Source organism: Danio aesculapii, chromosome 5 (assembly GCF_903798145.1).
Source record: "Danio aesculapii chromosome 5, fDanAes4.1, whole genome shotgun sequence".
NCBI lineage: Eukaryota > Metazoa > Chordata > Actinopteri > Cypriniformes > Danionidae > Danio > Danio aesculapii.
In genome coordinates this window covers 34707805-34725380 of record NC_079439.1, presented here as the reverse complement: position 1 = coordinate 34725380, position 17576 = coordinate 34707805, and the positions used below count along the sequence as shown (strand labels likewise).

At 40.1% G+C, this 17576-nt stretch overlaps 1 protein-coding gene across 1 annotated transcript in view; it reads left to right on the top strand.

The window, feature by feature from the left end:
• The window catches only part of garnl3 (GTPase activating Rap/RanGAP domain like 3), a 104979-nt gene that overhangs the window by 25282 nt on the left and 62121 nt on the right, over positions 1–17576 (top strand). The window contains 1 exon segment of the mRNA XM_056458044.1: positions 9734–9803. Within this exon segment, the coding sequence (XP_056314019.1) occupies positions 9734–9803 (70 nt within the window).

The window sequence follows — 17576 nt, the reverse complement described above, 5'->3', positions numbered from 1 at the left end:
ACACACACATCTATTGGCACAGCATGACAGATCATGTGTCATCACAACAATACAACACATAGGCCCCTTTGAACTCTTCTTGACCTTTGGCATTTCAGGCAAAACTACATACCATTGCCATTCATATAATTCATACAGACTTATTTTTCAGCTAGACAGCTATTGAATTAAAGCCACAAATCTTTGAAAGAATGCTTCAAGTTCTGTAGTTTATCTCCAAAGTGTTCAGCTTTCAATTAAATTAAGTGATTTTCTCTTTCCTTCCTTCCTCGCAATATCTTTGTAAGTGTTTTTATTTTATCATATTTTCAAAGGCAAGTACTCTGAACTCTCGCTGCAGTCATAGTCGGCTTAATTATATGAATCTGTTTCAACAATGCGATTGCTATTTCTTTCTACAGCATGTGTTGTGGTGCATAATGAGAAAGTCGAAGTTCGGAGGGCAGTGTTGTTGTTAATGATTGCGGTGTCAGATGCTTGTTTGTCAGATTGTCTGTGGCATCATCACTTGTAACCTTTTCTATGGTCATGTGGGAAGACATCAGAGGTGCTCGGTCTGGAATATTCCGAGGCACTGCGCTCTGCATCATTGGAAACATGATATATCATGCCAGATCATTATCACTAAATTATTATCGCAGATGCATAACAGGAGCGATTACTGCGAACAAACTTGACCGTATTTGGTTTCACGGTATCACCAGAGGGTAATGGCCACGCTAATTATGTCATGCTGTTGCTGTCATCATTATCATAATCACAAACACAGTCATCTGCTGGAGCACGACCACTATCGTCATCATCAATGTAGGATTTGTTTGTGTGGAAAAAAAAATCTTTGACATCCTTTAGATTATTCTCTTTTTTTTATCAACACAGCCATTCAGATGTGAGCAACAGTCAAAGGTTTGTCTTAAGATATGAATGAAACAATTAGCCATTCTGAGTATTAAGATGTCTTAAATGTTTCTGAATATTTGTCAAACCCTGAGCCACAGTAAATCATCTAAAGAGGAGCCATTCTGTTCTTTCCATGTCTTCCATGTCACACATTTTGTCTTTACGTTCTTCAAGTCATATAAAAGATGTTTCTGAGAAGTGACTGATTCCTCAGTAGGTCATTCTGACTGATTATCAGGTCATTCCTGATTTCTGAACGTTTTATCTCATTTAATATGTTTTCCCTTGTTTCAATTAACCATCTCCCTCCCTTCCCCCACTATGAGCTGTTACATTCAGCAGTGAATAGGAAATGAAGCATCTAGGTTTAAACGTCTGCTAAAGCTACATAAATAATCAAAGAATGCATGTGCAGTTGTCACGGATTGGTCAGGCTCTCACGATCCCCACTCACGAAGATCACCATCACCTGACTTCTAATGAGCACACAGCTGCATCACATTCACGAGCACCAGATAAAAGCACAGCACTCCAGTCGCTCATTGTCCGGGCTCGTCTCGACGAAAGCGGACAACTGAGCGACCACTCAGCGTAGTCATCCTCAGCTAAAACAACGCTTTACTTACCTGTTCTCTTTGTATTCCTCCTAGTCTTCCTGGTCCACCCGAATCGTCCTGTCTTCCAGTCCTTCCAAGTCTGTGTCATCCTCTGTCAGCTGTATCTGGTGTGTGCTGTCCATCCTCGTGTATTCCTGTTACCCAGCCACGGAGGAAAAGACCCCAACATCACTCCTGATCCTCCTGGCTATCCTTCATGTGCTCCTTGTTGTCATTTAATAAACACCCTAACGTTTCCTTACCTCTGTCTCCTGTCCGCTTCATAACAGAAGCCCGGACCAATAACGACGACAACATGAGCACCCCCGATCACTTTCAAGAGCTGGTGGACCAGTTGAAGCGGATTCTACAGCCACCAGCTCCACTTTCCAACGCACCACCAGCACCGAGCACTTCCGCCTCCACAGTTTCTTCTTCGGCCCTTCCTTCCAGTCCCATGGCCCGACCAGCGCCCTACTCAGGCGGAGCGGGGGAGTGCAATGGTTTTCTGTTACAATGTTCCCTCATATTCGAAATGCAACCTTCTCTATATCCCACAGATAAGTCAAAGATCGCCTACATCGTATCACTACTCTCTGGGCCTGCACTTAAATGGGCTGAGACGATCTGGAACCAAGCCGGGCCGGTCATGAATTCCATCACTACCTTCACGGAGTATTTCAAAGAGGTGTTTGGACGTTCTGATGGGGAAGTAGCCGCTGGAGAGCAGCTGTATCATCTAAAGCAAGGTACTCTATCTACACAGGAATATGCTCTCCGGTTTCGCACTCTAGCAGCTGCAAGTGGATGGAATGAGAGATCGTTGTTGACCACGTACCGGCTCGGCTTGGAACCCACTCTCCGAATCCAGCTGGCCACATTAGATGATACTATGGGTCTGGAGAGATTCATCCAACATTCTCTCCGATGTTCCGATCGTCTCCGTTCCTATCAACAGGACACCATCACCCCCTCGTCTGCACTCCTCCAATCGCCTGAGTCAACAGCCTCTCCAGAACCAGAACCCATGATAATAGAGTCTGGAAGACTGACATCAGCGGAACGACAGAGGAGGCTGACCCGGGGTCTGTGTCTATACTGCGGTGTCAGTGGACACACCCGTATGGAGTGTCCCCTTCGTCCCATTCGGACTTCAGTGAGTGTATTCAGTACGAATATTGAACAATGTAAACCACTTACTACCACCGTACAAATAACTACTGCCTCTATTTCTCTCCTTGTCACAGCCCTCATCGACTCCGGGTCAGCAGGGAACTTCATCTCCCAATCCCTCTGTCGTCAACTCCACCTACGTACTGAGGCGTCCTCGCATATATACCAGATACAACCGATAACCCAGTGCACTCGATCTTCGACCCGTATCCATCGACAATGCGAAGACATCCTTCTTCAAGTGGGGTTGTTACATCAAGAGAGGATTCAATTTCTGGTTCTGGAGGGTGCAAATATGGACATCATTCTAGGGCGCCCGTGGCTGGTGAAGCACGATCCCATCATCTCTTGGGGCACAGGAGAGATAAAGAAATGGGGATCTGGATGTACACCTACCTGTTTTCCAAATCTCCCTCTTCAAGGTCGGAACCCCATTTCTTTGTTTACAACATCGGTCGAGAGTCCTCCTGAGAAGCAGTCTATCCACATTCCTAAGGAGTACAGCTCCTTTCATGATGTCTTCTGCCCCAAGAGAGCTTCCCAGCTACCGCCGCATCGGCCATGGGACTGCGCGATCGACCTAGTTCCAGATGCCCAGTTGCCAAGAGGTAGGATCTACCCGCTCTCGCTTCCAGAGAATCAGGCAATGGAAGATTACATAAGGGAGGCTCTGAGTCAGGGGTACATACGTCACTCAAAATCACCAGCCGCCTCAAGCTTCTTCTTTGTGGCCAAGAAGGACGGAGGGCTGCGTCCATGCATCGACTACAGGGTCCTAAATAACGGTACAGTAAAATACCGATATCCCCTTCCTCTGGTACCAGCCGCTTTGGAACAGCTCCGAGAAGCTAAAGTCTTCACTAAATTGGACCTCCGCAGCGCGTATAATCTGATAAGAATACGTGAGGGGGACCAATGGAAGACAGCATTCGTGACCCCTACTGGCCACTATGAATATGAGGTCATGCCTTACGGTCTGGTCAACGCCCCCTCCGTATTCCAAAACTTCATTCATGAAGTCCTCCGGGAGTTTCTTCACCACTTTGTAATAGTGTACATAGATGACATCCTCATTTACTCCCGGAGTGAGGCCGAACATCGCCAACACGTTGCGGAGGTCCTACACACATTGAGAGAACATCACCTCTACCTCAAAGCGGAGAAATGCTCATTCCCACCAGAAGTCGATACATTTCTTGGGATACATCATTGACCAAACCGGTATACGTATGGATGGGAAGAAAATTGAGGCTGTTCTATCCTGGTCAGAACCCACTTCCATTAAGGAGCTCCAGAGGTTTCTTGGGTTTGCTAACTTTTATAGACGGTTTATCAAGGACTACAGCAGGATTACATCACCTCTCACTAATCTCCTCAAGGGTAAACCCAAAGGACTGGAGTGGACCAAAGAAGCAGCCGCAGCCTTCCGCCTTCTTAAGAAGGAGTTCACAAGGGCCCCACTCCTGACTCATCCTGACCCAAATCTTCCTTTCGTGGTGGAAGTGGACGCATCCACCACCGGCGTCGGGGCAGTATTATCCCAACATCATGATACACCGCCCCGACTGCATCCCTGTGCCTATTTCTCTCGGAAGTTGAGCCCGGCGGAGCAGAATTACAGCATAGGAGACAGGGAGCTTCTAGCAATCAAGCTAGCCTTGGAGGAGTGGCGTCACTGGTTGGAGGGAGCCAAACATCCGTTCCAGGTGATCACAGATCACAAAAACCTCCAATATATCAAAGAGGCCAAGAGACTATGTCCACGTCAAGCCAGATGGTCACTTTTCTTCTCACGTTTGGATTTCTCCATTTCCTATCGTCCAGGACCCAAGAATCTAAGAGCAGACGCTCTCTCTCGTTTACACGAGCATCACGATCATGAAGAACTCCCAACGAAGATTCTTCCCGAACACATCTCCATTTGTCCGATCACCTGGAACGCTCCTCCAGTCGTTGCCACTCCGGAAGCCCCTGCTCCGCCGGGATGCCCTCCTCATCGGCAGTTCATACCACCTGAACACCGGGTAGATCTGATCCACTCCTTACATACCTCGCTAGGCACTGGACATCCAGGGATCAACAATACTCTCTCGCTAGTATCCCAACGATTCTGGTGGCCAAACATGGCAAGGGATGTGAGGCAATATGTTCAGGGCTGTAAGGACTGTGCCCAATCCAAGAGCCCACGTCATCTACCCGCTGGAAAGCTCCATCCCTTGCCGATTCCGAACCGTCCCTGGTCACACCTAGGAGTGGACTTTATCACTGACCTCCCCTCGTCAGAAGGTAATACCTGTATTCTAGTCATCGTAGATAGATTCTCAAAGTTTGTCAAACTAATCCCTCTGAAAGGTCTTCCCACAGCCTTTGAAACAGCCGACAATATCTTTAATCAAGTCTTCAGGTCATTTGGTATTCCAGAAGATATTGTGTCGGACAGAGGTCCACAGTTCATCTCACGTCTATGGAAAGCCTTCTTCAAGCTCCTAGGTGTGGCCGTCAGCCTCTCTTCTGGATATCATCCCCAAACCAACGGGCAGACAGAGAGGAAGATTCAGGAGGTGGGACGGTTCCTGAGGACCTTCTGCAGTGGTCACCAGAGCTCCTGGAGCCAGTATTTGGGCTGGGCAGAATATGCCCAAAATTCACTGCGGCAACCCTCCACCGGACTCACGCCATTCCAGTGCGTCCTGGGCTTCCAACCACCGCTCTTTCCCTGGGATGGCGAACCATCTGATGTCCCCGCAGTGGATCACTGGTTCCGGGAGAGCGAGAGAGTCTGGGACGAGGCTCATCAACATCTGCAGAGGGCAGTCCGTCGAAGCAAGGTAACCGCCGATAGAAGAAGGTCTGAAGAACCCAGATACACACCCGGACAAAAGGTGTGGCTATCCACCCGGGACATACGCATGCGACTGCCCTCTCGCAAGTTAAGTCCCCGATTTGTTGGTCCCTTCACCATCGTGGAACAGGTTAACCCCGTCACCTACAAACTACAATTACCCTCTCACTACCGTATTCACCCTACATTCCACGTATCACTCCTGAAACCCTATCACGATCCTGTTCTTCCCTCCACAGAGCCTGACCACGAAGAGGAACCCCCTCCTCCACTGCTCCTAGAAGAAGGAGCCGTCTACGCAGTGAAGGAGATCTTGCGTTCCCGACGTCGTGGTGGCCAGTTGGAGTACCTGGTGGACTGGGAAGGGTACGGCCCCGAAGAAAGGACATGGGTTCCCAGAGCTGATATTCTCGATCCTAGTCTCATGGTGGAGTTTCATGAGAGCCACCCTGAGTTCCCAGCGCCTAGAGGCAGAGGGAGACCACCACGGCGTCGGAGGTGTCGGCCCTCAGGAGCGGGCCCTGGGGAGGGGGGTACTGTCACGGATTGGTCAGGCTCTCACGATCCCCACTCACGAAGATCACCATCACCTGACTTCTAATGAGCACACAGCTGCATCACATTCACGAGCACCAGATAAAAGCACAGCACTCCAGTCGCTCATTGTCCGGGCTCGTCTCGACGAAAGCGGACAACTGAGCGACCACTCAGCGTAGTCATCCTCAGCTAAAACAAACGCTTTACTTACCTGTTCTCTTTGTATTCCTCCTAGTCTTCCTGGTCCACCCGAATCGTCCTGTCTTCCAGTCCTTCCAAGTCTGTGTCATCCTCTGTCAGCTGTATCTGGTGTGTGCTGTCCATCCTCGTGTATTCCTGTTACCCAGCCACGGAGGAAAAGACCCCAACATCACTCCTGATCCTCCTGGCTATCCTTCATGTGCTCCTTGTTGTCATTTAATAAACACCCTAACGTTTCCTTACCTCTGTCTCCTGTCCGCTTCATAACAGCAGTCTTGCGATCAGAAGTATATTGCTCATAACCATTCCCACATGGGATCTGCACATGCAGAACCCAGATTTGAAAAAAGTAAATACTTTGGCTAGTTCTATATATCATTTAGCTACAAATACAAGAGTCATTTAACAAATGTACCATATTTAATTAATAAAAAGAAGTTTAGAAGTCCACAGATTTTCTTTAAACTCCATATACACATGCACAATATGCACAGAATCTCTTCTGTTGTCTTGTAAAGACATTCTTAGCAGCGTTCTGCACTAATGGAAATGTAATCATAGTCCTCACACAGAGGAAATGTGTTTGCTCACATGCACGATTTACATGCACTTGAATGTCTATAATAAATGTTAGTGTTCAGCATATAAATTGTTTAAACCTTAGTGGGAGGAAATACTGTTTTCAATAGAGCAAATGTTTTTAAAAAAGAAAACAATTTGAGGAGTACTGAATCTTGGCTGGCTAAAATCACAAGTAGAAATAGTAGCATTATTAAAGCTGGTGTTTGTATATACTGTATAGATTTTTTTTATGTTAAAATACTTTCTCATATCGCAGTTAATATACACTGACATCTGAAAGTAAGCAAGTCGTAGGATGATGCCGCTGAAAAGTAAACACTGTGACTTGATGGTGTAATCAAAACTTGACTTTTTTAATGTAAACATTGCAAGCATTGACATAACACTGGCTACACTAGTGATAAGAGTTTGTGGGCAGAACTATACGTTTGTCCGGCCAATAGCAGACAGGGACAGGGCTCAAAAGTAGCTAAGGCTGCTTTCCATGAAAGTTTTCACTTGGAAGTGCCTTTTAAAGGTGATCTTATAGTATGTTACATGCAGTTCAGATCAGACCATGTGCTCAGATTTGTACTCAACTGTCTGCCTCTAAGTAAGCATATTAATTTCACTATATTTCTAGTTTTTAAAGAAAAAAAACATTATTTTTGTCCTATTCAACTAATAAATTTTTGCACTAATTTTACAACAGTAAATACGATTTCTTACTTGCAATAATAAGTGGAAATTATACAGCTGTAACTCTTGAAAACTATGGATTTACTTTTGCTGGAAAACAGGAATATAATCATTATATGTTGCCATATAAATACACCTGCATTTTTTAAAAATAACTTAAAATAGCTCTTAAATATATAGGTTCTTTATTGGCATAAGTGGTTTCATGAAGAACCTTTAAAGGGGTGGTCCCCAACGATATCATATTTTAAACTTTAGTTCACGTGTAATGTAGCTGTATGAACATAAACAACATCTCTGAATGTAATACGCTCAATGCAAAGTTCAATGCGAAGGGAGACATTGGCTTTTACAGAGTTAACTTAGCAAAGCTTACAGCGAACAAAGTTTGGGGACTACAAAAGATTACATCTGGGTTAGTGAGATCACAAACGCTTTAGGTTATCCGAATACACCCAGAGAGGCACTGTAATGTCATAGCAAAGAATGCTAAAATGCTGTCCAAGCTCTGCTATTTCCACAAAGCTTGTTCTGTTTCTGTATTTGGGCTTCCAAAGAACACGACACAAAGAGAAAGTGCTTACAATTTAATTTTATTCTGTCCCATAGAATTATTAAAAACATATAGCTAGCATTTGACAAAGGAGAGCTTCCAGAATCTCTCCCAGTTCAGATTCTGCTAAAACCTCCTCAAAGAAGGAGCAGCTTCAACCATAACAGCAGAAGCTGTGAATTGTGAGCCACAACCTGGATGTATTTTTGTTAAAATTGATCTATCACATGCATAGTGTCTAGCGTTAACGGTCTGTTGTAGCAAGAATGTAAACAAGGATGTAAACAACAGGAAATGCTGTTTGGCATCGTTAACAATCTAGCTACAAATTCATATTTATCCGTCAAACCCCTCTAAACACCCACTATCTTCAACAGCGCTGCAATGTCTCTCTGTGCAGCCACTTTGCCTGCACTCTACACCTCAAATAATGAACTCGCAAAAGATATGTGAATGTTTCATATTAATTTTTTGCTTACTTATTCATATTACTTTCATATTACTTTCAGACATGCTTATTCTGAATACATGTGAAAGACACTTGTTAGATTTTTGTTTTAGATAGCAGGCATTAGGATCATCTATGTCCTTTTCATTTTCTGTCTGATTCAGGCTTAAACTGATACAGCTAACAGCTACTCTGACTGACAGTATTTACACAGCAGAGGCACAGCCCATGCTAGAGGCGTGACGCTTTTTCCGATCTGCGAATCACAGCACATTATGTTAGCTGACCAATTAGAGCCTCTTGAGGGCGGGCTTTCGGAGGAGCTAGGAAAATATGACAGTCGTTTTCATGTTAGCTGAGTATAGCAGTATATAATTAAAGTAATACACTATGAACAAATAACGTGATTTTTTACGGATCACCCCTTTAATATTATTGGAATCTTTTCATTCCACATTTTGTGTAGTGAAAAAAGTATTTTAGATCTAGGTATTAAATTATTTTGAATTTAAATTTAAAAAATTTCACTAAAAAGGGTCTTTGGGGAAGCAAAAAAATATTCTTCTATGGCATAATTGTAAAAAAAACTTATTAGTTCTTCCTGGAATCTTTATTTTAAGAGTGCTTTTAAATATTACGGTTCTTGACTTGTTGGCCATTTTTATTGTTTTCATCTAGTTCGGACTGTTTTTGAAACCTTCATAAAATCTGCCAGTATTTTGCTATTTTATTACACTACTAGCAGAGAAATTACACACCTTGCGCCTGTACGGTCTTCCTGTGAAGTGATTTCAATGAGTGCAAACCTCTGAGGTTTTGGGAAGATGTGTGATGTTGTCAGCTGAGTCACTGAGCATGTGGTTCTCTCTAATAATCTGAAACTACTTCACTCAGAACGTGTCAGACTGTGACATTACGTGGCCGTGAACAGAAGTGGGCGGGGCTTCTACATTTTACAATGCAGGTTTCTAGTCATGATATTGCAATGCTAGTACTCTTTGCATGATCACATGTTGAAATGAATCAAGATAGCAGAACATCATTAGGAAATAAGCCTTTTAAAACATTTGAGCTTATCCTTTCCAAAGAATGAATAGACTGACATGGCTTAATGTCAAATCAAGTCATTTTTTTATATTGCTTTATATCAGAGATGCTTGAAAAAGGTCTTGTGGTTAAAACTGTATGAATCATTGTGAATGATTATCTGCTCTGTTTTTCAGCTCAGCGTCAGAGGATCTCGGGTGCAGGAGAGGAGAATTCAGCCGGAAACACTATGGATCAGTTGAACTGGTGAGGATTGTCATATTTTAGCTGCTCTGTATATTTTGATCTATTCCAACTCCTCCTCATTCTCCATTTCTCATCTATTTCTCTCCACCTTTGTGCTTTTGTGATAGGAGTGGCTGTCATTTGTGTTGCTGTTTGATTTGATGTCAGCGTTTGGTTCAGTCTGTTATATCAAATTAAATTGTACTGAAATTGCCCTTGAGATGAAGCTCACTTAAATATTGTCTTATTTTAGCAGGAGCTTAATTAAATACACACAAGCACAGCGTCGTTCGTATGATTCACAAGGTTTTGACTGGTCAAACGCGCATGTTGGATTGAGTGGGTGAGGGTGTGTTTCTTTCAACGTTGTCTGTCTCTCCCAGATAGTTGTTGCATGGAGGAAGTGGCTTAATACCACACTAGATGCTACTTCCTATGTTAAAGGCGCAGAAGGTTTGTGGGCAGAACAAAATGGGTGACCTTGTGACAGATAGAACCATGTCATAAAACCACATGCATTATCATACACGACAGATGGAGAATAATAATGTGTGCATGACTGCATGTGTGTGCATGAGATTAACAAAAGGAGAAGGGCATTTGCTGCTGGATGTGTCTTTGTGGATATGCTGGCATCCAGATATTTGAGAGCTAATTAAAGGATTTTTTAATTACAATTATATTTTTTTGTTTTGAAAGTTTAAAATAATGAATATCAGAATATCTTTGTTTTTGAATATACACACCCATTTTAGAATTGCTGGTACATTTGAAGTATTTTGCATTAATTTTACTTAAACCAGGAATGAAACATAACAAATGTGTACTTTACATTAAAATTAATTTAGTAATAATGTGTAATAATGTTAAATGCTTAAATGTGATAGGGACATTTGATGCTGTTACTAATTGTTGTTTAACTTATTGAGAATAAAATAGTTAACAATAACAGTGCTGACATTTTCCACCTTTTGGGCTTAACTCAAATCAATACTGCATGGCATGTCTACAACTGAATTCTATGTACACTCTATTAGGTACACCTTAGAGCTGGTTTATACTTCTGTGTCGAGCGATTGCTGTGACCCACGGCGCCAACCCTGTGCATAGCCGTGCATTTATACTTCTGCGTGCTGTTTATGTTGCTCTGCAATAACACTTCTGAAATGCTAGCAGGCAGTAGGTTATGTTATGTTCCTGTGTTGAGTTTCTTTGCGGGTGTTTTTTCTGAATGCTACCTTAATGTGCAAGTAGCTCAAACTCACTCATTCAGAAGCGGGAACTGGGAAAATGCCATTGCAACATGTAGTTACATTTTTTGAGAGGTGTGTCTGCTGCGGCGAGGGGTCTGCGACCAATCGAAGGCTGCGCCGGTCCATACGTGTGCACTTGACGCAGTAGTGTAAATCAGCCTTTACTAGTACCGGGTTGGACCCACTTTTGCCTTCAGAATGGCCTTAATCCTTCGTGGCATAATTTCAACAAGGTACTGGAAATATTCCTCAGATTTTAGTCCATTTTGACATGATCTATTGGATTGAGATCTGGTGACAGTGGAGGCCATTTGAGTGCAGTGAACTCATTGTCATATTCCAAAAAACCAGTCTGAGATGATTTGCGCTGCATGACATCATGCGTTATCCTGCTGGAAGAAGCCATCGGAAGATGGGTACACTGTGGTCATAAAGGGATGGACATGGTCAGCAACAATACTCAGGTAGGCTGTGGTGTTGAGACAATGCTCAATTGTTACAAGTGGGCCCAAAGTGTGCCAAGAAAATATCCCCCACACCATTACTTCACCACCAGCCTGAACGTTTAATACAAGGCAGGATGGATCCAAGCTTTCATGTTGTTGACGCCAAATTCTGACCCCACCAACCGAATGTCGCTGCAGAAATCGAGACTCATCAGACCAGGCAACATTTTTTCAATCTTTTATTGTCTAATTTTGGTGAGCCTATGAAAAATTTAGCATTAGTTTCCTGTTCTTTGCTGAGAGGAGTCGGTCCCTGTCCTCTGCTGCTGTAGCCCATCCGCCTCAAGGTTGGACATGTTGTGCGTTCAGAGATGCTCTTCTGCATAACCCAGTTGTAACAAGTGGTTATATCAGTTACTGTTGCCTTTCTATCAGCTCGAACCAATCTGGCCATTCTCCTCTGACCTCTGGCTTCAACAAGGCATTTGCACCCACAGAACTGCCGCTCACTGGGTATTTTCTCTTTTTCGGACAATTCTCTGTACACCCTAGTGTTTAAACTCAAGTTTGAACAATCATGCCATGTTCAAAGACACTTAAATCACCTTTCTTCCCCATTTTGACGCTCAGTTTAAACTGCAGCAGATCGTCTTGACCACGTGTACATGCGTAAGTGCATTGAGTTACTGTCATGTGTTTGGCTGATTAGAAATTTGTGTTAACAAGCAGTTGGACCTAATATTTATTGTACCTTATAAAGTGGCCGGTGAATGTATAATTTCATCATATTACTGATTTTACGATGTGATTGAGAGATTCACTGAAATATCACGATAACACAATTGATATACAGTATAGGTAATCTATGCTAAACATTTGCACAAATTAATGAGGAAAGAAAAATGACTCGCCTCAATGCCTTCCAGAGTTTTCTGCTAGAGGAAGTGAAATCATAAGTCACATGCTTTTTCAATCAGTGTCTTACAGGTTATTTTGGAATAGACACATTTTTTATTATGACAAATAATACAGAAAATAGACGTTTTTCTTTGTAAACACTCAAAAAGTGAAAATTAGGCTTAGTCATTTCATAAGTGAAAGTATTTAAGCTAATATTTTCCAGAAAAAATGTCCCTAAATACACACTGTATACAAACTTAATTATTTTAGAGATCACTTGTTATTATTCACTGTTTCATTAAAGTTCTTATTTTTGAAAAATAATAGATTTGCAAAAATGTATAAGCTGCAAAATGTACCAGCAATTCTAGAATCACCCATATATAATATATACATGTTACATATACACACAGAACAAGATGTCTATATACTGTGAATACGGGATTCTGATTCAGCACTAGAATCTTTAAATATTTCTGAATAATAACCATTTTCCAAGGCAACACAGTATCTCTACTTTGTTATTGTGTTCTGTTTCTCCACACTTTCTACAAGGCACTAAAATAAAAACTGTTCTCACAAATCAATAGTTCATGTCCATGCGGTGGTGTTTTTTTGCAACTAATCTACATAATTATTCAGAAAGTCATTACCGCAATAACAAACATGTCGAGGTGGTTCCTTTATACCCCAAACGGTCTTTTCACATAATAATATAATATAAACTCAAATCAATAGTTCATGTCCATCTATTTATTTATTAAGTAGCTGTGTAATATATTTCACATCAGTGTCCTCTTCTCTCTGTTGGGGTTTATTTTGTGCTAATGACAATTTCTGTGCACATTACCTCTTTCCTATATCCTCTGTAAATGTAAAATAACCTGTTCATTAAAAAAATAAAGTTCAACTCACATTTATTTTTGTTTTGTAATGTCTTCATTTTCCATATTATTATTTCTTACCATTTGTTTGTTTTGCTTTACCACACTTACTGGGGATGTCCCGATCAGGGGTGGGTTTCCCAAACAACGACGTAACTTGCTGCTGAACTATCATAGTACGATGCATCGTTTGGGAAAAGATTGATGTAATGACAAGTGTTTCCCAAAGTCCGTAGTTTCTCTGTCGCAGAACCATCATTTGAACCACGTTAGTTATATTGTAAAATGCCCATGTTGACGCTGTAAATGGGGTGAAGTAACAATATCTTTAGAGAAGAACCCCATAATTTCTTTATGCAAATTATATTGTTTTACACGCACGTATTTAAAAAAAATCCAATATTAGTTTTAGTAAAAGCATGCACTCGTTTTCCATATTAATTGAAATATATGTAAATGGCAAATATTGGGCCTGTGTTTACTTTACACATATAACTCAAAACATTACATATTCTATTCTAAAACATAAAATCACTTACAAAAGCCAACACGTATTCTAATATCATATTTAAATAATTAATGAGGCTATTTATTAAGAAATGAAATGTAATATTTATTATTTATTAGGAAATGAAAGAAAATCCTACTTTAATAATATTAATAATGATGATGATGATTATTATTATCATTATTAATAATAAGAAGCATATTGTTTATTTTATTTTTTTTAAGTCTACTTTTACAATTTGACATGTAAACCACTGCAGAAACGTTCTAACCAACAAGCCCATGTCATATACAGTAGGCTATATTTCTTAATAAATAACCTACTATACAATAAAAGCATTAACGTATGCTATGTTTTATTTTATAAGCTTTGAAGCAATGACTGTAAAAAATATATTAACTTTGGATATGTAACATAAATTTCACTCGGCTGTGTTCAAAATGACATCAATGTTCTCAAAGTGCACTGCGAAGGGAGCGCAATTGTAAACATGAAGATTGCTAAAACTGAACTGTAAAAATACTTACACCTAAAATTACACCTAAGAGTGATGACTTTAATGCTTTTTTAATAACTCTAAGTTAAAATGTTAGAATGTTCTAAACGAATAGGGCATAGGGACAGGGCCGGCACGTCTATAGAGGCAGAATAGAGAAGAGTGAGGGCGGCAAACGCACAACCACACATATATATACAGTATATATATATATATATATATATATATATATATATATATATATATATATATATATATATATATATATATATATATATATATTTTTTTTTTTTTTTTTTTATGATACTTTATATATTATACTTTATATATTATATTATATATATATTCGAGTCCTGATCAGGAGGTAATGTTCAATTCCAATTGAGTCTGTGATTGGCCCGATTTCTGATCACAAGTTCGGATCTGGTCATCCCTAACACTTGCCATGCTCTTTTGAACAGATCATAATCATGCTTATATTTTTTTTCTTTATTGATTTTTGTGCACCAAATAAATTAGCTACCACATCATATTTTCTCCTTCGTGTGTTTTTAAAACTTTATGATTTTTTTCTTCTGTTGAACACAAAAGATGATATTTTGAAGAACCCATAGTAGGAAAAATAATTGCTATGGAATTCAATGGGTCCCAGCAACCAGCATTTTTCAAAACACCTTCTTTTGTGTTCAACAGAAGATAGAAACTCAAATAGGACTTGAATAGGTGAAGAATGAGTAAAGATGAGATTATTTTCATTTTTGGGTGAACCATCTCTTTAATTATGTTCGTTATTCCTGAATGTGTGTAAGGATGGGTTCACACTTGGCAAGTTTGGTTCAATAAAGATGAATTTGATTGCTCTGTTGGTGCATTTGTTAAGTACTGTATATGAGGACGAATTTTTAAACAATTTTCTGCACCAAACAATTGGATAAAAACAGGTCTTTGTCTGCGTTCAAGCAACCCTGATGAATTGCAATTCACCTGAAATATGAAATCTGCATAGAATATAAAAACTAGACTAAATTTTAAGTGAGAACACACCTAAAATGATCGATTTCTGTAAATTGCATATGTGTTTTGCATTCAAAATCGCAAACATGGTGGGAGGTATGCCAGTACTGACTGCCTTATTGACTCTAAATTGCAATGTGCATGATTAGGACACATTTTATGACTGGCTGCAACCTGAGAACCAAATAAATAAGAAATGTATATGCACTAGATGTTTTAGAAGTAGTTTCTACATGCATGGCTGACTAGCTGTATGTTTGAGTATGTCTATATAAGTGCATTAGCTCTGGGGATCCTCTTATAGGTGATTTTATGACCTCTAAGTGCAAAGTGTGTAAGTGCTGAAGAATGTAATGCGTGTGTCTATGTGAGGTTTTTGAGTTAAAAGCTTCCCAAGTGCTCCATCCTCTCATTACTGTGTGATGGCCTAATGTAAACATTACTGTTGTCTAAACACTATTATATGCCGATCAACCATTTTAGAAGTGGCTAGACATGCTCTAGATACTGACTCCACAACCTATAATCATCGCAAACTCACCAAGACATCAGATGTGATCACATATTCATAGCTGATGCAATATATTTGCTGGAAATCCGAATAAGTGCTGCATTTTCCATTGTTACTATGAGTAAAATATGAATGTGTATAGAATGAAGAATAAAATACATTAGGCATGTTTAATTTGAATACTACCAATACATATTTAGATGCAGGGTCTGTGATGTTAAAAGTTGACTACTTATGATATTTAATGAAATATCAAGAAGGTATTATTAACCAATGCCATGACCATATTTTTATTTTTTGTTTATTTCTAGACATGATGTTTATAATTTATAATATTTGCATATTCACTAATGTGCAAAAAAATGGTACAATCCTAATTACCCATTATAGTGATAGGGACACTACTATACTGTCAGTGTACCCCATCTTTTGGATGAAATGTTAAACTCAGGTCCTGACATTGTGGGCATTAAAGATCCCATGACACTTTTTGTAAAGATAAGGGGTGAATCCTGGGCAAATACCATCCATCGGCTCATCATGGCCTCCCAATCATCCTATCCACTTAATTGACTCAATCACCATCCCTCCTCTCCACCTCCTACTGGTGTGTTGTGAGCACACTGACGCCACTGTCCTGTGGCTGTATAGTCACATCATCCAAGTGGATGCTGCACACTGGTGGTGGTGTGTAGAGACACCCTCACATGATTTTAAATCGATTTGGGTGTATGGCAATACACAATAAATGTGCTATATTACGCTATTATACATTTTATTTTATTTTATCTTTTTCTATTGTAATATTAATAAGAGATTTGCATATTAATATCATACATTAAACCATCTGTAAGAAATCTAGGTTTCATCCTTGATTCTGCTCTTCTATTTGACAAACAGGTAAATGCAGTAGTTAAATCTTGTTTTTTTTAAATTGAGATTATCGGCCAAAGTAAAAGGCTTTTTTAACTCGTGCTCAATTTGAGAGGTTAATTCATGCATTTATATAATCATGCTTGGATTATAATAACTCAATCTATATAGGTATTGGCCAATCCTATATAAATAGTTTTCAAGTGGTCCAAAATGTTACCTCTAGGCTTCATGCACTCTAAGAAAAAATGGTATAATGTTGTACCAAAAAAGGTGCAAACCCTTGTCACTCGGGCAGTACCTTTTTATGGGACAAAATTGTACCATAAGACAAAGAAACAAATTTGTACCATTGCAGTTTGTACCTTTAAGGACATGATTTTGTATGGGGAATCAAAATGTATCTTTTTTTTAAAACCTGCAGATACAATATTTTACCTTCAAAAGGTACAAATCTGATCCATGAAGGTACCACACTTTCAGAAATAAAGGTACAGGAGCTGTCACTGGGGCAGTACCTTTTCAAAAGATACATATTTGTACCCAAAGGGTCCACAATGGTACCTCTAAGGTGCATATCAGTGTCCAAATGTACCTAAAAAGTACCTTTGAGGTACCATTATGGACCCTTCAGGTACAAATATGTACCTTTTAAAAAGGTACTGCCCCAGTGACAGCTCCTGTACCTTTATTTCTGAGAGTGCACTACAGTGACTTGACACTTTGTACCTTAACAGTGTCAAATAAGTTCCTTCAATAACTATTTAAAGGCATTTTGCTTTATCCAAAATGCGTCAATTTATTTTTAGCAAATATAAAACATCAAATACATTTTTAAACAATGTTTTTTAAAAAGTTTCTTTTTGTTTAAATGCACCTTTTCCACTTACAATAAAGAATAAAAATACT